The sequence below is a fragment of the Schistocerca cancellata genome, chromosome 1, assembly GCF_023864275.1.
Source record: "Schistocerca cancellata isolate TAMUIC-IGC-003103 chromosome 1, iqSchCanc2.1, whole genome shotgun sequence".
Classification (NCBI taxonomy): domain Eukaryota; kingdom Metazoa; phylum Arthropoda; class Insecta; order Orthoptera; family Acrididae; genus Schistocerca; species Schistocerca cancellata.
In genome coordinates this window covers 600,721,303-600,744,439 of record NC_064626.1, presented here as the reverse complement: position 1 = coordinate 600,744,439, position 23,137 = coordinate 600,721,303, and the positions used below count along the sequence as shown (strand labels likewise).

Sequence of the window (23,137 nt, the reverse complement as noted above, 5' to 3'; positions counted from 1 at the left end):
TATATATTGTGAAAAGCAATGGTCTCATAACACTCCCCTGTGGCACGCCAGAGGTTACCTTAACGTCTGTAGATGTCTCTCCATTGATAACAACACACTGTGTTCTGTTTGCTAAAAACTCTTCAATCCAGCCACACAGCTGCTCTGATATTCCGTAGACTCTTACTTTGTTTATCAGGCGACAGTGCGGAACTATGTACTAAAGAAAACATATTTAATGTTTGTTTGTATGACATTATGTAGTCTCCCATCACTGATTAATGATTACATAGAATACAATACGTTAGTTAAATCTGATAAGCCAGTGACAAATTTAATGTACCTCTTGTATCATTAGTTCTGTGATGTTGGCTTAAGCATATCTTTGACAACATTATAACAGCTATTGTAGTTGTCAGGCTACAGTACTAGTAGTTACAGGTACTATTATGTGACATGGGATGCTGTAGAATTACAATTTGGATTCTGTCTATGTTTTTGTCTACGGATTATGACATGTAACTATGTATGTGTACGATGAATCCAACATTTGCACAATGTAAAATGTGAGGCAGATAAGTTGACTTCATGCATATAAATAGAGCTGTTACACAAATAATGCAATCTGTGTAATGTTTTATATTTAAATAGTGAGATATGCAGAAAATATTATTTTAATCCACAATTGGTGTATTTAAATTTCAGGTGCTTGAAAATGATGCAATGTCAAAATCAGTTAATCACACAAATTAAATAAAGAACATTAATATGCAGCCTACAATGGCGTGTATTTTCATTTGTAACATATTTGGAGGCTGTGGATCCATGCAGAAGCAAAATTTTAAGTCATATAGTTTCTGAGATATGGTACCATATCTAGGTCAAATGAATGGTATTCTGGTCAGTCTGTTTTCTTATCACCTTATACCATGCCATGTTTATGTGGCATATTTTGTACTGTGTCCCCATCTGCACACTAGTTAACTTATATGGCAACAATCTTGTGCACAGTTAAATTCTAACTAATGAGTGTTACAATGGACAAAGTTTCTGCAATTTGCTTGTATTTTTACTTGTTCCACATCTCTACATTTCTGAATGTTCTCCTCCTTGATGGGATGTGCAGCATATGATGCATGAATGGATCAAAGAATGGAAGAATGAACAAATGAATGAACGCACAAAAGAAAGGAGGACATGTTTGTATCATGTGGACTCATTTATAGAGTGCCTGTGAAGCTCAGGTGCCACTGTAACCCTGAAATTTTTGAGCTATATTATGTGTTTAGGCTCTGTGGGCCTGTTGCCATGAATGGGAAGTGTCACATCACAGATCAAGAGCTTAAATTTTACAACAGTATACTAAGAGCCAAGACTAAGCCATATTTAATATTTGCTGTCAGGTAAAGGTTGGGAGTTACTAGGTGAAAAAATTGAGATTATATTTCTTTTCTTAAATTTATGATCGTGTACAAAGGAACAAAATGTGAAAATATTGTGACAGCAGAGAAAAAAATCCCTCATCAAAATCCTATTAGTACAATGCCAAAGTTGTGTTGATCAACATTTTCCAAACATTGTCGTGATCTTAAGCTATACATTTGTAAGCTAAGAGATTAATAACAATATGGACTGAACAGTTTTCCAAAGGACGAGGATGAAAATGGTAACTTCTCATAAATGAACACGTCCTTCTGCATGAAAGGACATCACTCGCTCACTTTAAGCATAGAATATACAAGTCAGTTCATGTTAACAAAAGTACAGATACAGTACATGTGTGTGGAAAGTATACAGTTATATGTTCATGAAGTGTACAAACGAACTAACCAGAACTGTCTGAAAGAGAGAAAAATGCTGCCCCAGAAATTGCAATCAAGAATTTAGTGTCCCAGATGAGGAAGAGCAATCTATGAAGACAGTAAATTCATAACATATTGCAAAACAATGGAAGAAATAACACTTAGTACATTGTTAAGAGGCAGACAGTCCCAGGAAGAGTGCAAAAGAAGCAACAGACAATAATTTAAAATTTTGGACATTTCAGCCTTTCCTGATGGGTAAATATATATTGTTGCCAAATTTGTAATTAGATACTGCTCTAACGTGAAACACTTTTCAATAGAATAATATCGATCTAACAAACAATGAGATGTGCAAGGAGTAGGTGCTGAATCAAACTGGGAGAGAAAGGTATGTATGGCACAGTGTGACTAAAAGAAGGGACTGATTGATAGGACGGTATTGGTTGATAGAATACATCATGCGGCATGACGGAATCATCAGTGTGACAACATGGGGAGGGTGAAAGCGGTAGAGACAGACCAAGACTTGATACGGTCAGCAGCTTAAAATGAAAACAGGTTGAAGTAGTTATGCAATGCAGAGATGAAGAGGCATGCACATGATACACTAGTGATGAGAGTTGCGTCAAAGCAGTCGTCTGAATATCACAACAATAGCAATGCAAACAAACATTCCCTATGACAAAATTTCTATCAGTAATTGAAGTTGTGAATGGTCTTTGGGTCACAGAGTACTTCCATAATGTACCACGACTTACAGTTTTTGTGCCTTTTATATTTCCTTCTGTTTACACTCTTTGTTAGTCAAAATGAAAAGCATGAAAAGTGTGTGTCATCCACTGAAATTTAAAATTAGTTAATTTGTTGTGAGGTAGCCAATAACTAACAAATTTATATTATTTAGCAATAGATATACCAGTAAGCATAAGATAAAGATGAAATTTGACAAAAAGGAATGATTACGTTAGTAAACTCAGCTTCAAAATTTAACAGCTTCTACGCAGAAAATGTATTTACTTTCTCAGAAACAGAGAAATTTCAATGCAATGTTCTAGTATCACCAGTTGCTTTATACTTAATGGAGCCAGATTAACACTATGTGGAGTAATATTAATGACAGTAAGCCAATAGTGCCCTCATACCTGCAAAGCCTTCTTTAATGTTATCTGTCCTTAATTGTAAGCTTGGAAGGACAACACTGTTCATGTCTCATAAATAAATTACTTTAGTCAGTTATTTTGTTAGAAAATAAGGAGTTTTACATATTAAGAATGATAAATCAGAAGTTCTTCAATAATTCGAACCTGTGCCAACAAAAAGAGAGTCATTTTAAAACAAATGTGTGTACTCTTCTTCACTCACTCAGAATTTGGTACCATCAAAAAAATTTCAATGCGCAGGTGTGTGACAAAACAGTAAATTCATAATGAAACTTCACAGCAATGTGGTCACATCCATTAACACCTGATTTTGTGAAATGGTTACAAAAATGTTTTTTCTTCATTGACCAAATCAATTATATTTAATATAAATATCAAAGGGTGATAATTTAACCTTCCATTTTTCTCCAATGACTTGATGGTTAATATTTTCTCAGGCACTCAATGCCATCAACTTGGTTGAAAAATCTTACCTTTTGATGACATCCCTATCCATTACTCTCAAGAAGTAAAGAACTAATTTTAAATCTGATGATGGTGGTGATGGAAATCATCAAAAGCTTGCATTCATCTTAATCAATGGAGTGCCATGAGTGAAATATTACTGATGAGGTGTATTTACCAGGTTTTTTATTTAACAGATAAAATTATAAATTAATATGGGAGTTTGCTTGTTTCAATTTGCATCTTACTCAACTTCCTCCTTCAAAGTTCATTGTACTACACAAGCATGACCTCACTCAAATGCTTTTCATTCACTTGCAGTTACACGTCATTCATCTTCAAATAACTTCTGTGATGCAAATATCAGTCAGAAAATAGATACATACACTAGCTTTTGGTTTTTATATTAATTTTTCACATAAATTTTTAAGTGCTGATCAATACTGGGAATAAATTGGTTCATCAATTTCTTCTGAATGCTCACTACCTTCAACATAGGTATGACCTTGAACTGTGTCTTTCACTTGTATCCTAAACCAGAACCTCTAAATGTTATTTTTAAACATTAAATATTTTTATAAAATATTTCCTGGATTTCAAACAAAATCTCTGAAAAATGCTGCTCCTTTAACATTATTTTCTTCAGCCAGGGAGAAAATTGCAGAGCATCATGAATATTTAACATGAAATAATCTGGTGCAATAAGAAATATAGATGGATTAAACTATCAGATTGTTCACAAAACTGCATGCTAAAAAGTTGTCAAAATTTCGTTATATTTTAGGATTGTCTGGTTTCCAAGTTACAAAGTTCATGAATATCTTGTGAAGGTTCAACACTTAATATGAGGTAGTTACATATACCTGAATTACCATAATATTATGAAATTGGGCTAACTTATCAAATTTGAGTTCATGTGTACTTCCTTTGGTGTTATACATCTGTATCATTCCATCCACTAATGATGTCACATTACTGTACACTGACCATACAAGCAATTAAACCCAAGTTTACAATTCTATACTTCAATCTCTTTCTTTTAATTGTACTGCACTGATCCAGAATGTGATTTGGTTTTATAGTTCCACGGATGAAATAATTAATCATATAGACATATGTGATTATGTCCCTCTTATCTGTAGCTGTATTTACTAGTTAAGAGTACTATTATTTTTATGGATATCACAGGAAAGGTGCAAAAAAACTGCTTGCAATGCAGGTACTGTTATTTAATTCTTTCCCCTCAGGAATATATACACAGCTAAAATTAAAAATCATTTAAACAATATATAAAAATGTCTCTGTATGTCCTCGTGTGATTTCCATTTTGGGGGTGAAGCAATTCATGACTGTAACTAAGTCACTCAGGAACACTTTACAATCCACAATAATAACACCCAGTTACCTTGATCTGGCCTTGAAAGACCTTGGCTGTCTTCTAGGTGATCGCCTTTCACTGTTGTTCACAGGCGTACTGTTTGAATTGTTGACAGAGCTGTTTGTTACAGGAGTTGATGCAGCATTCACACTTGACCAAGAATTGTTTTCACTGATGTTGCCAATTGCACTAAATGAATTTGAAGTTGGTGGTGTTCTCGACCTCGATCTTGAATGTGAACGAGTTTTTGAGCGGCTGCGACTTCGCGATTTGCTAATGGAAAGAGCATTGATATTAGTAATTTCCTTAAATTAGTGACAGAAATAATATAAGAATATTCAAGGAATAATGTGTAAAATTACTGAAGTACTTATTCACTTGTCTAATCCAGTTAACGTAATTTACTTTCTGAGTAGCAAGTCACTCTTGCTACACAATTTTAGGCTTTGCAGAATGTTTACCATCTCATTTTAATAGTGCAGATATGGGGAAACGATGAATTTCCATATTTACAAGAAATTGCTATAAATTACAAAACAACTTCTAGCAGCATCTACAAACTTGTTCAATATAAACATACTTGCATAACAAATCCTTTTAATATTAACTATGTAGTGAGCACCTGCAAAAAATTTTGCAATGTAATGTGGAGGAGAAGACACTCGAATAAATGGAAAACATGGCTAATTGAGATAATTTCAAACATGTATCCTTTGTTCAAAAGTATATACTAGTTCTGTGCGTAGGTACTGTAGGCCTGTTTATATCATTCTGTATGTTGGTCTGCTTCTGAGAGGAGTTGACATTTTTGCACAACTTTTCGAATTTTCCTTGCAGCATCAATGTCATTGTACCGAAATCCCCTCTGGCCCATATAATATGGAATAGTATCAACACATTGCAGTGTGGTACAATTACTGACAAGGTCACTGTCTTCATCCCCATTTTATCATTCATGGGCTTCTTCTATGTTTGATCTTCAGCCACTCATTCTTTTCTTCACTGACAACTTCAAAACTACTTAAATCCATTGCCAGATTCATTATCTGTCAGTTGTTATTTCTTCAACATTGAAACCTATAAAATCACTTTCTTCTATATCTGGAACAATTTTCCTCCACTATCAAACTGGTGTACGTGGCTTGACTTCCTGCCAAGTATCAGAAACCATCCAGGATTGTCAACTTCTTTCACAAAGCCACCAAATCATCCTTATTAACTTGCATTTTCAGCAGACCAGCCCAGTAGCGCTGTTTTACCGACAAAAAATTATGCCCTGGTCCACTGGTTGTACAATGGCAGGCATGTTAGGAGGTAAAAACGTTACCAAAACTAGACATGATTGTCTTAATGGGATTGCCGTGATTGTTCTTTAAATAAAAATATGGCATTTCAGTCTTTGATCGCAAATTTTTATTTTCAATGACCGGTTTCAGGCTAGCTGCCCATCTTCAGATCATATATTGCAGTTACATAGTAACTCTGCAGTTGCAGGCTAGCTGCCCATCTTCAGATCATATATTGCAGTTACAGAGTAACTTTGCAGTTACAGAGAAATTCTTCCTGGAAGGAATCATCAGACCACTTTGGAAAGTGAGTTTGCGAATCCCATAACACTGAATCTGTTAGCCATCCAGATAAAGTAATGAATTTTCTCTCTAGCCCTATGGTTTCATAAACAAAACTACCTTTACTGGCACACACCGTGCCTGAAACAATGACACCATCTGCTCGTTTTTGGCTAAGCCATTGCGAAAGAATAGAATCATGCTTTTTCGTGCAGATGGTCCACAACTAGAATCAGATTTTATGACAAAATCCTGTATTTTCAGCTTATTCTTGTTAATCTCCTGAACAGCTTGTCTTGTTGTTGTTGTTGTGGTCTTCAGTCCTGAGAATGGTTTGATGCAGCTCTCCATGCTAATCTATCCTGTGCAAGCTCCTTCATCTCCCAGTACCTACTGCAACCTACATCCTTCTGAATCTGCTTAGTGTATTCATCTCTTGGTCTCCCTCTATGATTTTTACCCTCCACGCTGCCCTCCAATACTAAATTTGTGATCCCTTGATGCCTCAGGACATGTCCTACCAACCAATCTCTTCTTCTAGTCAAGTTGTGCCACAAACTTCTCTTCTCCCCAATCCTATTCAATACCTCCTCATTAGTTACGTGATCTACCCACCTAATCTTCAACATTCTTCTGTAGCACCACATTTCGAAAGCTTCTATTCTCTTCTTGTCCAAACTATTTATTGTCCATGTTTCACTTCCATACATTGCTACACTCCATACAAATACTTTCAGAAATGACTTCCTGACACTTCAATCTATACTCGATGTTAACAAAATTTTTCTTCTTCAGAAATGCTTTCCTTGCCATTACCAGTCTACATTTTATATCCTCTCTACTTCGACCATCATCAGTTATTTTGCTCCCCAAATAGCAAAAATCCTTTACTACTTTAAGTGCCTCATTTCCTAATCTAATTCCCTCATCATCACCCGACTTAATTTGACTACATTCCATTATCCTCGTTTTGCTTTTGTTGATGTTCATCTTATATCCTCCTTTCAAGACACTGTCCATTCCATTCAACTGCTCTTCCAAGTCCTTTGCTGTCTCTGACAGAATTACAATGTCATCGGCGAACCTCAAAGTTTTTATTTCTTCTCCCTGGATTTTAATACCTACTCCAAATTTTTCTTTTGTTTCCTTTACTGCTTGCTCAATGTACAGATTGAATAACATTGGGGAGCGGCTACAACCCTGTCTCAGTCCCTTCCCAACCACTGCTTCCATTTCATGCCCCTCGACTCTTATAACTGCCATCTGCTTTCTGTACAAATTGTAAATAGTCTTTCGCTCCCTGTATTTTACCCCTGCCACCTTTAGAATTTGAAAGAGAGTATTCCAGTCAACATTGTCAAACGCTTTCTCTAAGTCTACAAATGCTAGAAACGTAGGTTTGCCTTTCCTTAATCTTTCTTCTAAGATAAGTCGTAAGGTTAGTATTGCCTCACGTGTTCTGAAATTTCTACGGAATCCAAACTGATCTTCCCCGAGGTCGGCTTCTAACAGTTTTTCCATTCGTCTGTAAATAATTCGTGTTAGTATTTTGCAGCTGTGACTTATTAAACTAATAGTTCGGTAATTTTCACATCTGTCAGCACCTGCTTTCTTTGGGATTGGAATTATTATATTCTTTTTGAAGTCTGAGGGTATTTCGCCTGTCTCATACATCTTGCTCACCAGATGGTAGAGTTTTGTTAGGACTGGCTCTCCCACGGCCGTCAGTAGTTCTAATGGAATGTTGTCTACTCCCGGGGCCTTGTTTCGACTCAGGTCTTTCAGTGCTCTGGCAAACTCTTCACGCAGTATCATATCTTCCATTTTATCTTCATCTACATCCTCTTCCATTTCCATAATATTGTCCTCAACTACATCGCCCTTGTATCGACCCTCTCCTTCCACCTTTCTGCTTTCCCTTCTTTGCTTAGAACTGTGTTTCCATCTGAGCTCTTGATATTCATACAAGTGGTTCTCTTTTCTCCAAAGGTCTCTTTAATTTTCCTGTAGGCTGTATCTATCTTACCCCCAGTGAGATAAGCCTCCGCATACTTACATTTGTCCTCTAGCCATGCCTGCTTAGCCAATTTGCACTTCCTGTCGATCTCATTTTTGAGACGTTTGTATTCCTTTTTGCCTGCTTCATTTAATGCATTTTTATATTTTCTCCTTTCATCAATTAAATTCAATATTTCTTCTGTTACCCAAGGATTTGTACTAGCACTCGTCTTTTTACCTACTTGATCCTCTGCTGCCTTCACTTCTTCATCCCTCAGAACTACCCATTCGTCTTCTACTGTATTTCTTTCCCCCATTCCTGTCAATTGTTCCCTTATGCTGTCCCTGAAACACTGTACAACCTCTGGTTTAGTCAGTTTATCCAGGTCCCATCTCCTTAAATTCCCACCTTTTTGCAATTTCTTCAGTTTTAATCTACAGTTCATAGCCAATGGATTGTGGTCAGAGTCCACATCTGCCCCTGGAAATGTCTTACAATTTAAAACCTGGTTCCTAAATCTCTGTGTTAGCATTATATAATCTATCTGATACCTTTTAGTATCTCCAGGATTCTTCCATGTATACAATCTTCTTTTATGATTCCTGAACCAAATGTTAGCTATGATTAAGTTATGCTCCATGCAATATTCTAACAGACGGCTTCCTCTTTCATTTCTTAGCCCCAATCCATATTCACCTACTATGTTTCCTTCTCTCCCTTTTCCTACTGTCGAATTCCAGTCACCCATGGCTATTAAATTTTCGTCTCCCTTCACTACTTGAATAGTTTCTTTTATCTCATCATACATTTCTTCAATTTCTTCATCATCTGCAGAGCTAGTTGGCATATAAACTTGTACTACTGTAGTAGGCATGGGCTTCGTGTCTATCTTGGCCACTATAATATGTTCACTATGCTGTTTGTAGTAGCTTACCCGCATTCCTATTTTTTTATTCATTATTAAACCTACTCCTGCATTACCCCTATTTGATTTTGTATTTATAACCCTGTATTCGCCTGACCAGAAGTCTTGTTCCTCCTGCCACCGAACTTCACTAATTCCCACTATATCTAACTTTAACCTATCCATTTTCCTTTTTAAATTTTCTAACCTACCTGCGCGATTAAGAGATCTGACATTCCACGCTCCGATCCGTAGAACGCCAGTTTTCTTTCTCCTGATAACGACATCCTCTTGAGTAGACCCTGCCCGGAGATCCGAATGGGGGACTATTTTACCTCTGGAATATTTTACCCAAGAGGACGCCATCATCATTTAACCATACAGTAAAGCTGCATGCCCTCGGGAAAAATTATGGCTGTAGTTTCCCCTTGCTTTCAGCCGTTCGCAGTACCACAACAGCAAGGCCATTTTGGTTAATGTTACAAGGCCAGATCAGTCAATCATCCAAACTGTTGCCCCTGCAACTACTGAAAAGGCTGCTGCCCCTCTTCAGGAACCACATGTTTGTCTGGCCTCTCTACAGATACCCCTCCATTGTGGTTGCACCTATGGTACGGCTATCTGTATCGTTGAGGCACGCAAGCCTCCCCACCAACGGCAAGGACCGTGGTTCATGGGGGGAAGCAGCTTGTCTTATAATATTATATTCAGCACATAGTTCTGCAGCAGTTCCCCCCTTCTCAAATCTTTCAATTAATTCTAATTTTTGTTTTGATGTCATCAGATGTTTCCTTTGTTTCTCCATCATCTCTTCTACAAATTTCTTTTAACTTACTTCACTTACACTACAATTAACACCAGAAAACCAAGTTTGTTTTCAATTTACATGGAACAGGCTGGCTGAAAACAACAAAAATTGTACTCTGTTGCCATGCACCAGTTGTTTAAACAATGGAAATGACACTTATTGTCATGCAGATGGTTGTTTATTGCTGTTTGCTGTAGAAAAATATTGCAAATCCTTTTTCTTTTTTAGATGCATGAACAATTTGCAAAACAGATAATACACACACAAATAGTTGGAAGTACACTGAATATAATTATTATAAAAATCTGTAGGTGCTGGTGAGTTCATTATAATTTTTTTAAACTCATCTAGTAAACATTTTTGCATGCATTAAGATCGCTATTAACTTTAAGTGCTACATAAAACTTTTCAGCTACCTTCGCTATATGCTTTAAGATAGTTATTGATTATATTGTTACAGAGAAACCTCAGGAACAAAATGGTACCACACAAGGAACGGTGACAGTATCAAGGGGAAAATTTAATTGAGGAAGGTTAACATTAGAAGGAAATAGAATATAATGGCTAGCCAGTAGCTAAGTTTTCTACTTTTACTATTTTACTTTATATGTGGCAAGGGCCTTATCGACCACATGCCTGCTCTATGAGCTCTTCCATTTGTCTCTGTCAGGTGAGCTATTTGTCCATTTGGTGTTGATGTTCATCCTAGTTGTATCTTCCCAGATGTTATCTCACCACCTAACTCTTAGCCATCCTCTTCTTGTCATTCCATCTATCGTTTTAAAAAATGTAGGTAGTGCATTCTCCATCGCCATTGTTCTTGATATATGGTCCGTCGAGTTCAATCTTCTCTTCTTTAGTGCTTCAATGACGTCATAGTGTTTGAAGAGCGCTCTTTTTTCCCCCTTACCTTCTGTTCCACATTATTTTCATCGTACACAGATTCAAAAATTTTCCTTAATGTTTTCCTTTGGGATATTAATAGTTTTTCTTTACCTTTCTTCCCAAAATTTAATGCTTCATTTCTGCATAATTTAATGGGTATAGTAGTTGATTGTTAAAAGCACCATTCGAAGTTAGTACCAAGTGATTTTTTCCTTTAGAACTTTGATGAAAATAAAAAGTTCTTTGTTCGCTGTTGCTAGATGGGCATCTATTTCTATACCCATTCTACCATTATTACTAAAAAGGCTCTCTAATAGTCAACAGTCTTGAAACTGAATCCATCCACAGCTGAAAGTGCATTACTTCTGATTTCCCTACTTATGATCAGGTATTCATCTTCCTTCATTGCCACACACCCCTGTTTTCTCAGAGATTTTTTAGTAATTTTGCCTCATTCTGATTAATTCTAATTTGAAACTTGTTATTAATGCCCCATCATCTGCAGTCGCTTCCCTTGTGGATTAGTTTTACTGGAGTCTCTAATGATCTTTTCTCAAACAAGGTTACATAAAACAGGTGAAATGGTATCCCTCATCTCAGTCCAGAATACACCTATACACATTTTAACTAATCTGATTAACTTTGAGGATATTTCCAATTTCCTCATTATATTCAAAAGTGTGTGTCGATGTAAGGTATCATAGGCCTTCCTGAAATACAGAAATTATATGTGGGCAACTACATCAAATCCCCACCTGTTCTGAGTTATTTGTCCTAAAGTGAATAAATGATCTACTGCGGATACCTTCATGCAGAAATTACATTTGTATTCCCTACTTAGTTTTTCAGTTACTGGGATCAGCATGTTTAATAGGCAAATTGATAGGATTTTATAAGTGAAATCTAGTAGTACATCTGGTCTTCACAACAATTCTTCTTACTCTTCAATTTCATTATTGCGTATTGTATTTTGTTTGCTGATGGGGTGCTGACTTGTATATCAACTGTATCAGATTCTTCAAATTTAAAGTAGATAACTGCAGTTGAGTAGTTGTGAAAAGTATGTTTTCCATCACTTCTGTATATAACTCTTGTTTGTCAGTATTTTCCTATGCTGAGCATTTACAAATTGTTCCCTTTTAGTTAATTTACCAAAATATGTTTTAAAAATATTTTGATACATCTACCTTGCCCTATGATGCTTAAATCATCCTCCGCGTCTCATATCATGTTGATTCACTTTCCTTTTATCTTGGGGTTCACTGTGTTTCCTGACAGATTTTATAGCATCTTTCCTGCAGTGTCACACTGTTCCTTTCTTAAAACCACAATTCCCTTGAATTTATTCTCTCCAGCACTTTTTCTTGGCACTTTCTGTTAAATCAAATTTTGTTAAGTCTTTTCTTTTTCCTACAACTTAAGAATTTATTTCTTGAATACTGTTCTTAAGGTGTTTCCATTTGCTTTCAACATATTGTTGTTTGCTACTGGCCAGTCTGATTTTTGTTAGGTTACTTTCTATTTTTTTTATGAAGTATTCTTTTATATTTTCTTTAGTCAGATTTCTTGTGTGGTGTCTAATAATTTCACTCTGCTTCTATTTAATTTCCTTTTGAGTTTTATTTTCATATTTAATATGATTAACATATGGACTGTGTCACAATCCATACTTTCAGAAGATGGTGGTGGTGGTGGGTAGTGTTTAACGTCCCGTCGACAACGGGTCATTAGAGACGGAGCGCATGCTCGGGTTAGGGAAGGATTGGGAAGGAAATCGGCCGTGCCCTTTCAAAGGAAACATCCCGGCATTTGCCTGAAACGATTTAGGGAAATCACGGAAAACCTAAATCAGGATGGCTGGAGACGGGATTGAACCGCCGTCCTCCCGCTTTCAGAAGACAAATTTTCTAATAATGCCAGTAGCAAAACTTGAAGTAGTATATACTACTCCCAGCTTCTAGAACTTGTCTATTGAATCTTCAGGATGGAAAGTGTGATTGATTGGTGAAGGATGGAAAGATACGGCATGTAAGTCACATCCTAATTTGAGAAGGATCAACCTGTTGTAAGGATGAGATACACAAGGATGAAGTAGAAGTTTCAGAGAGAGGACGGACATCAAAGATTGTACACTGTTAATCACTGTGGCATATTCAGTACAGGGATGACAGAAGTGACAAAATGAGAAGTAAAGACACATTTAAAGAATGGAATTCAGAGAAACTAGTACCGTGTACTGTATGGGAGCATCCAAATGTGGCATAGCAGGCAATTGGGGCAGCTGTAGAGAACACTCAGCAACTGATAACTGGCTTTTCCAAGACATTTCAATTCAGTGGTAGTCATTTCCATATAAAAACCGTTACAGTGAACACACATTATTTGGTAAACAAAATGAATTGTCTTATGTCAGTATGTCTTTGACGCTGTAGGCCTTAGCAGTAGCAGGAATACAGTAAATGGTGATGGATGGATGGATGGATGGATGGATGGATGCACGCATGGGACACATTTATAGTGGGAACTATTGCAGAAGAATGAATCTTGGGATAGAGATAGTGGCACTGGAATGTATATGAGTTGTCAAGGATGCTGCAGAAATTAGGAGGGCAATACAAGGCAACAGCAATTGGTGTCAGTAGGATATCAGAGAAATATGATCTAATATTGTGCTTGGGGCTCAAAAAAGTCACACCCTTTACATAATAACGGATTGAGACATTCAATAAAGGCATGGGTACTGCTAGGTGGTGGGGGCCACTTCCGATTCATTTTACAAACAAATCTCCTGGACAGACTCCTTCAACCCTCTGACAATTACAGCTACACAACACTGTTTCCCACCAATGGCAGACTCTGCTTGGAACACAAGCCTCACTACCTTCTCCGGCCTTCCTACCACTTCTCTGACACTCCTCTGGCCCATGGCTCTCCCATCTTCCAGGTGCTTTCATCCACTAGCCACTTGTCCCCTGGCCTTCCCCTTGACCTACTGTCCATTTTCATATTGTTTATCTTCTACACATTCTCATTTCCTACACTCTCTTTCTCCAATCTTTTCTTGTATGGATGCCTCGTGTTGTTTCCTTGACCATTTCATTTTTTAACTTTTCCATTTTTGTTACACCTATCTGACTTCTCAAGAACTTTGTATCCCTTGCTCACTTCTTCCTTTTTCCTTCTCCTTCATGACCCAGGTTTCAATGGTGTAAAACAAAACTGGTCTATAATATGTTTGGTAACCACCACCTTACTTTTTTATGGAGGACTTCTTTTTACCGTAACACACCACTTACACTTGTCATAAAGAGTAAGCTTAGCTTGCCCATTCACTTACCTCTTGGTAATTACTTCCATTTTCCTGTGTTGTCTCCCCAGCTACTTGAAATTTTCCACAGCTTTCAGCTGTACCCAACCCAGTCATGTTTGCTGTAGTGCATCCTTTTATGTTCTGTGAGCAGTACCTCACACTTCTTTCCATTAAATTTTATGCCGTATTATCGCACAACTTCTTCCCAAGCATCTAATTTCACGTAACCAGCAACTATCATCACAGTCATCCTGTATCCAATCTCTCCTGCCACTTGAGTCATCATATCATCCAACACCATGATGAAAAGTTCCTTATTTCAGACCATCCCCCTGTGTCAGTCATACTGTTCTCTCTCTTCTCTCACACAACTTACACTTCCCTGGTACTACCATTTTATCCTCAGTGTCATTTCCTCTCTCTCTCTTTCCTTCTTAGTGCCTTCCATACTTTACTTCTGAATACAGTGTCATATAACTTCTTCAAATACAAGAAGACCGTACGCATACCTTTCCATACTCATGGTGGTGTTACTGCAGTTGTCTCACAGTATATATCAGATTTACTGTGAATGTTCCTGGCCTGATGCCATACTGTTCTTCTTTCAGCTGCTTTTCCACTGTTCTCCAGATTCATCTCTCAGATTTTTGCACAGTAACACACAGGGTAACACTCGTTTCAATTTCCTATCATGAATGTAAGTACAATTATTGCCCTCTTCTAGTCTTCTGGAGCCATCATTTCCTTTCATATGGCTCTCACAACTGTATGCAATCATTGCGCACCCACCTCTTATGCTGCTCTCATAATTTCCACATTTAGTTCACACAACACAGGAGCCCTTCCAAAGTAGCATAGTATATTATCTATTATTTATAGACTATTATATGATGTACAGAATACTATATTATCAAATGTAATTCTGGAATCTGATTTACAGTAAGCAATGGGTATAAACTTCACGACCCATGAATTAAGCATTCAGTTATCATCTGATTGGGAAACAATTAAACATGGTGTCTCCAAGTTTCAGTCATGTGGCTATAGTGTTTTCTTGTGGACATTACTGATCTTCCATCAGTTTGTTTTATTCAAATACTTTGACAATAAATACTAGCTTGGAGAGCATACTACCAAGCTGCTACAAAGCCTAAACAAATAACTATTTGGAATCCAAACTTGTCAGAAGAGGAAACATAAGAAGATGGAATTCTTTAGACATTTTTGTTTCATTATATCATACAGTATCATATTTTGGGACAACTCTCCAAGGGAAGCTAAAATTTTCCATGTCTTAAAGTGTTCAATTAAAATTTCTTTTATCGTGAATATGACAATGAAATTACATCATATATACATTTGCTCAAAGTACAGGGTAAATTAACTACTACTTTTCAGTTCACATGATCCCTACTGAGAACAGTTGAAAGTACTACATCCATTTTTCAACCTACATCTCAGTTCCCAAGACCAATACCAAGAATAAGAACAATCTGCGTAAAGATTTGAAAGCACTTACAATAGCTCAAAAAAAGGCACCCATTATTCAGGAATAAAAAATTTCAATAATGTGCTAATATGTTTTGCTATTATTAAAGTAAAGACAATTGGTTTCTGGGGCATATGGACTGCAACACAAACAGAAATGTCTGGCCAACTTCACCCAAATCTTTTTTTCAGCACACCATATATTAAGTTGATGACTAAGGTCATAGTGTCTTTGCTTTGCATGTCGGTATTCTGGTGGCTATGGTTTATTTATCAATTAAGAGTTTTATATCATCATTTGGAAATAGTGAGTGGAGCTGTAGATGCTACAAAATGGAGTGCCAAGTACATAAATCAGAACATTTCCAACATATTCTTCTGTTTGAGTTGCTGAGGTAGTCAGAAGCATTTGTGTCTTGTATAGGGATAATACCACGAGCATGGCAAGAAAATGGATTTCTCATTTTAACAAGAATTGTTTTGACATTAGTAACTCACCAAATTCAGGAGGAACTGTGGGGTTTGATGATGATCGTTTAAACGCGTTAATCCACAATGATTCATGTCAGTGTATTCGAGAACTGGCAAATGTGATGAACTGCGATCACGCCATCATTGTGCGACATTTGCATGCAATGGGAAAGGTTCAAAGAACAGGTGTATGTGTACCGCATGCTCTAAGACAAAATCACAAAAATATGACCATATCTGCATCTTTGCTTGTTCATCAACAAATGGCCCATGAACAACATCTACTGCTGATGAGAAATGGTGTCTTTATGCTAACATATGGAAAAGAAAGAAATGGTTCAGCCCAAACAAAGCAGCAACCCCATACAAAGACGTGCGTGCATCCACAAAAGATAATTTTATGTATTTTATGCATCTGGTGGAACAATGACGTAGTGTACTACAAACTGCTTCCCAGTGTAACCACCACTTCTTACGTTTATTGTCGACAACTGAGATGTCTTGCAGATTCAGTCCAAGAACAATAACCACGAAGAATGCATGAAATTATGCTATTCTGCAGTAACACCTGCCAACATTCTGCTAGATTGACAAAAAGATGCTATACAGGAGTTGGGTTGGGAAGTTATTCCATGTCTACCTTATTCACTTAATCTTACACCCTCAGATTTTCACCTTTTCTATTTTTTATCGAATAATCTTCAGCCAACTTCCTTTCTGGATGAAAACATGCTCTGATGATTGTTCGACGAGTTCTGCGTGTCAAAATCACGTCATTTCTACAGTCGCGGAATCAAAAAGTTGCCACAGCATTGGTAGAATATTGCAAATAGTGAGAAAAGATTATATTATTCATGAGTAAAGCCTCTCATGTGTATCAGTTGTGTCCACACAACATGTGGAAAAATGCTATGAACTTATGCACCAGCCTAACATATTCTCTTATAAGCAAGGAAGTTGTATGAACTACAACAGACTCTAAATGAACAAAAAATATAGATACTGACATTCCAAAAACCAAGACTGACTTACGAAGAGGCAATGGATTTTGGGAACTACAAGCATTTTTTTTTTCCAGAAATAAAACAGTCAAACAAGTCCCAAAAAACACACTTCTTTTGCAGTCAAGAAAGAGATACTAACCCCCATTTAACGTATGTAAATCCTGTAAACAACCCGGAATTGTGAAAATAAAGCATACAGACTAAGCAAAGCACACATCACTGGAAACACCAGAAGAAATAACATTTCAAATTATACAAGCTCATGTCAAAATCATATGCACAGATAAGTAAAGAAAGAAAGCACGGGAAAAAATCGGAAAATTCCCAGCACATAAAATCAACCAATCATAAAACAGATGAAGATTACTTGAATACAGGAAATTAAGAAGACACTTACATAAGGCTTTCGCACACAGCCTTCATCAGCAAAAGAGAAACACACCATTCAAAGACACAAATACGGACACAGGTCATGCACAACTCCAGCATCTTGGGCAGGAATGCAACTAACACGTGGGATGCATGTAGCAATCTGGAGGGGATGGGGAAGGGGAAGGGGTGGTAGTGTACAGATGGGGAGAGAGAGAAACACTGTCTGGTGGACTGGTTGGGGACTACAATGCCAACATATGCAATGTCAGGAAATTGTGCAGCAGGGAGGTGGGGAAAAAAGGAACGAAGAAGGAGAGGAGCGGGCAAACATGGGCGGGTGCTTTGGCAGAGGGAAGGAAACAAAGATTGTGGGAGACTAGAATGGGAAGGAGATGATATGACAGACTGGATTGATAGAAACTGTTGGGTGAAGGGTGTGGGGACAGTACGTTACCGTAGGTTCGAGGCGGAATAATTACAGGAGTGGAGAACTTATTTTAAGGATAACATACATCTGCGCAGTTCAGAAAAGCTTGTGGTGGATGGGAGGATCTGGGTGGCTTGGTTAATGAAGAAGCCATTGAAATCAATATGTTCAGCTGCATGTTGTGCCACAAGGTGGTCCACTTTGCTCTTGGCCATAGGTTGGCCGTGGCCATTCATCCTGGTGGAGGGCTGGTTGGTAGTGATACCATTATAAAAAGCTATGTAATGATTGCAGCAGAACAGGTTAATGACATGGCTGCATTCACAGGTGGCCCGACCCCCGATGCGTTAGGAGAAACCTGTGACAGGACTGGAATAGGAAGTGCTGGGTGGGTATATTGGACAGGTCTTGCACCTGGGTCTTACACAGGGATATGATCCTTGTGGCAAGGGGATAGGGCTGGGCGTAACATTCTGGCAAGACAGAGGCAATATACGCCTCAGGGTTACATGCAATCACCTACTGAGGGCTTGTGGTCTCTAGGTAAATTGGTTCGGAGGCTCCAGTGAGGTCTAGGTCCTCGGTGGGCACTAAGATCTCCAACTCATCCTCAGAATGGCAACTTGCAGGAAATGGTAGTGTGGTGGCCGCTGGGGCTCTTTCTTCTTTACGTTCTTCTTCTTCCTGTCCTCTCACTTCTCTTTTGGTTTCTCTCTGGCTGTGGGCAGTTCGAGTTTTCTCAGGAACCTACGATGATCATGAAGCCACTGGCTGGTGATCCGGCTTCACAGCAGCAGAACCCTTGGAAGGTAGTGTCCGAGGGACCCCTTCCTTGTGAGAGGAGCTAGAGGAGGCCGTTGTTCTCTGGCCACAGAGTGGGGACCAATGTCTCCAATGGCTTGGGAGGGGGGGGGGGGGGGGGGGACGGTGCCCTGAAATAGATGTTATAGTAACAGAGGGAGGAGGAGTGCCCCCAACTATCAGGGGGGCAGCCATAGTCTGGCAGCCCTGGGGGCTCATTTTAAGACGCATAGCTGATGGGGATGCTATTTTCATAGAGGAAAATGTCATCGTAGCCATAGCATATGAGGATGTCACTTGTACAGGGTTAAGACAGTCGTATTTCTTTTCTGCCTCTGTGAATGTCAGCCTATCCAGGGTCTTATATTCTATTATCTTCCTCTCTTTCTGATAAATGGTGCAGTCCGGCGAACAGGGAGAATGGTGCTCTCTGCAGATGACACAAATGGGAGGGGCATAAGGAATGTTTGTGTGAGACAGGCACTAGCATTCCCGATGTATAGGGGCTGGTGTTATATTGAATGGACATGTGCCCAAATTTCCAGCATTTGAAGCACTGCATAGGGGAGGAACATAGGGTTTAACATCACACCATTAGACCATTACCTTGACCTTTTCAGGCAACGAATCATCCTAAAAGGCCAAGATAAGGGCATGGGTAGCAATTCTGTGGTCTTTAGGTCTCTTAAACACACACGCCTGATGAAGTGAACACCTTGTCGCTGTAGGTTGGCATGCAATTCGTCATCGGACTGCAAGGCGAGATCTTCTATGGAGCGTAAACCCTTGGACCACATCTATACTCGTTTTGGGCGTGATGGAGACCAGGACATCACCCAACTTGGCACAGATGAGCAATGCACGCGACTGGGCAGGGGATGCTGTTTTTATCAGGACTGACACATTCTGCAGTTTGGATATTCCCACTTCTTCCCCAAACTTGTCCTCTTAAGTTCTCAATGAAAAACAGAGGCTTTGTCATCATAAAGGATTCCTCATCTTACCTTGCACAAACTAAGTATTTACGAGAGTATGCCTCTCCTATGTTCCTTTCATTGTGTAGCCAGGGAAGGGAACAATTTGTGATCATACCTCTCGGCATTATATTGCACCTTACCTCTCTTAGAGTTTGCTGGAGCCTTTTGACCACCAGCATCGGACAACTTTATACGTTTCATTGCAGATCATCTGCCCTGATGCTACCCACTCCAATCTGGAGCTATTCCCATGGGCACCACCTAGTCAGAGCAAAGGCCACAGTGCGATGGCCATTGCCGGGAATCCTGATACCCCAAGAAGATGGGCATCTACTCCTAGGCATACGTGTGGTGTTTGTAGTTCAGGCATCAGTAGTGTGATTCCTGTGTTGTCAGGGGACTACAACCAAGAGGGTATATGATGACCCCCCCCCCCCCCCCCCCATGACAGATTGGCTACCGCACTGGATATTGTGGATATTGGGCACAAAAAGATACATTATTATCGTGGGTGCAGGAGATGACAGTGCACAATGGATGTAAAGTATGGACCCCGTAAGACTTCCTTGGCCAAAAAGGTGGATAATGGACGCAATTACATTTCCATTAAAATAGTAGGTACACAAGCTCTCAGGGTATGATGGATACAAGATGCAACACGTAAGGCGTCCTTCCCCAAATGGCCCACACTTCTGTAGAATTTGGAAAGTGGAGGTCAAACCCAAAAAGGGGGTCATAACTCATTAGTCCAAAAGATAGGATACTCCTTTTAGTTATCTCTTACCACAGACAAGAATACTGCAGGTCAACTCTGGCCAGAGGAACATCATGATAGGTAATCAAAGTCTTGATGAAGGATGTAGTTCAGTTGTTCCAGCCTGGGGTGGTACTGGATGATAAAGGGGACACTTCTTTGTGGCTGTTTCTTGGGGATGGTGGGAGCATTGGAAGTGTGAGACCAAATGGCATGAGGCATCTGTTTGCAGACAAGGTCTGGGGATAGTGCCTGTCTGTGAAGGCTTGGTGTGACCCTCAGCATGCTTAGCAAGGGAGTTCTTGTCACATACAGCATTCATGGGAGGCCAGGCTGCATGGGAGGGATTTTTTGGTATGAAAGAGATGACAGATGTCTAAATGCAGGAACTGTTGGGGGTTGGTGGGTTTAGTGTGGACAAAGGCACGGGTGGAACCATTACGGAGGAGGAGAACAACTTCTAGGAAGGTGGCACACTGTGTTGAGGAAGATCACACAAAGCAGATGGGAGAGAAATATTGAGGTTGTTAAGGAATGGAGATAGGGTGTCTTGGCCTTGAGTCCAGATCATGAAAGGTATTATCAATGAATCTGAACCAGACTAGGGTTTGACCTTTTGGAGGCTAGGAACGTTCCTGTAGATAGTCCATAAAAAGACTGGCATAAGAGGTGCCCGGCAAGTGCCCATGGCTGTGCCGCTGATTTCTTTGTATACCTTTCCTTCAAAGGAGAAGTAGTTGTGGGATATGATAAAGGTAGTAAGGTGTATGAGGAATGGAGTAGTTTGTTGGAGTCTGAAGGACATTGAGAAAGGTAGTGTTGAACAGCAGTAAGACCATAGGCATGAGGAATGTTGATGTATAGGGATGTGGCGTCAACAGTGACAAGTAAAGATTCAGGAGGTGAAGGGGTGGGGATGCTGGAGAGTCAATGAAGGAAGTCGGTTTCTTTCATGTGGGAGAGAAGATTACAGCAACTGGTTGGAGGCACTGGTCAATGAGGGCCGAAATTCCTTCCATGGGGCACAACAACCAGCCATAATGGGCTATGAAAGATTGTTGGATTTGTGGATTTTAGGGAGCATGTAGAAGGTGGGTGTATCATAGTAGTGAGGAGGGAAGGGAAATGGATTCAGGAGCGGGGGGGGGGGGGGGGGGGGATTTTCTGGGAAGGACCTAAGACCTTAAGCGGGGATTGGAGTTTTTGTTGGACTTCTGGGATGGGATCACTCTGGCAAGGTGGAAGTGTCAGACAATCAACTGAGGGTTTTGGTGGAAAAGTCAACAACAGTATTATGCAAATGTTTTGGCTCTGGATTTGGATTTGGTTGAGAGTTGGTGGGGAGTCTTGGGGAACGTGCGAAGTTAAAAAGGTCAGCTACGGAGGATGTAGATGCTGTGAGGCATGGATGTGCTGGAATGCTATGGGTAGGATAGGGGCTGGATAGCGCTGCCCCAAAGTGGCAGAAGGATTTCAGTAAGTTGGATAACTTACAGAGGTGGTGTCTGGAATGCTCCTCCTGGTGCTGGAGAGTAAGGGATTCAATTACAGAGATGTGATGTATGGAGTGGGGATTGCACAGGAGTATCTTGTGGAGGTAGGGGAGGTGGTTCTGGGATGCCTGTGGCATGGACATATGTTTTTGCAGTACTAGGTTTGCGATAGCCAGGGATTGACAGAATTGGAAAAGGTGTAGGTCAATGTGAAAGGAAAAGTGATATCCAGAGGAGGAGGAGGAGGAGGAGGAGGAGGTAGGATATTAGTGTTTAACGTCCCGTCGACAACGAGGTCATTAGAGACGAAGCGCAAGCTCGGGTGAGGGAAGGATGGGGAAGGAAATCGGCCGTGCCCTTTCAAAGGAACCATCCCGGCATTTGCCTGAAGTGATTTAGGGAAATCACGGAAAACCTAATCAGGATGGCCGGAGACGGGATTGAACCGTCGTCCTCCCGAATGCGAGTCCAGTGTGCTAACCACTGCGCCACCTCGCTCGGTAAATATATCCAGAGAAAGGAATCTTTTTGGTTAGGCTATTTGGGAGGATTCCATGGTTTAGGCAGCATCTGAGAAGCAGGATGTGAGAATGGGTGTTAGCCAGGGAAAGGTAAACTTTTCTGAACTGGTACAGAAAGATGGAGCAGAGGTCCATTGTGGCAGGAAATGGTGTAAAGGAAACAGGAATGATGCATAAATGGGGCAAATAGGTGTTGATGGTTATGAGAGGAGCTAAGTAAGTTTAAAAAAGTGTGAAAAATATTCAAAATACACACAGAAACATGCACAGATATGTGAAAATAGGCACAAATACACAAAACATGCAACAATGCAAGAAACCATATAAAAATATGCACAAATATGTTAAAACATACACAGGGTGTATACGTGGACAAGGAAAAAAAATTCCCGGATTTCCCGGTTAAAAATACACTTTCTCCTGGGTGTAAACATACTTTTTCCCTCTTAACTGACAGCACATTATATCTCGGACCTATATTACTTATAAGTTCTTTGAATGATTATGGTTTTATACATGGGAGTACAATTTCCCGGCACTTCAGAAAACTAAACACAGGGAAAAAAAGGGGTTTGGAAAGCTCTTTGAT

The 23,137-nt window shown here is 39.3% G+C and overlaps 1 protein-coding gene across 3 annotated transcripts in view; it reads right to left on the bottom strand.

Moving 5' to 3' along the window:
* LOC126182260 (calcium homeostasis endoplasmic reticulum protein) overlaps positions 1-23,137 on the bottom strand; it is a 306,481-nt gene that overhangs the window by 57,250 nt on the left and 226,094 nt on the right. For all 3 annotated transcript variants that reach the window (XM_049924835.1, XM_049924836.1, XM_049924837.1), the window contains one exon: positions 4,794-5,039. In XM_049924835.1, the coding sequence (XP_049780792.1) occupies positions 4,794-5,039 (246 nt within the window). The remainder of the gene's footprint in view (positions 1-4,793; positions 5,040-23,137) is intronic.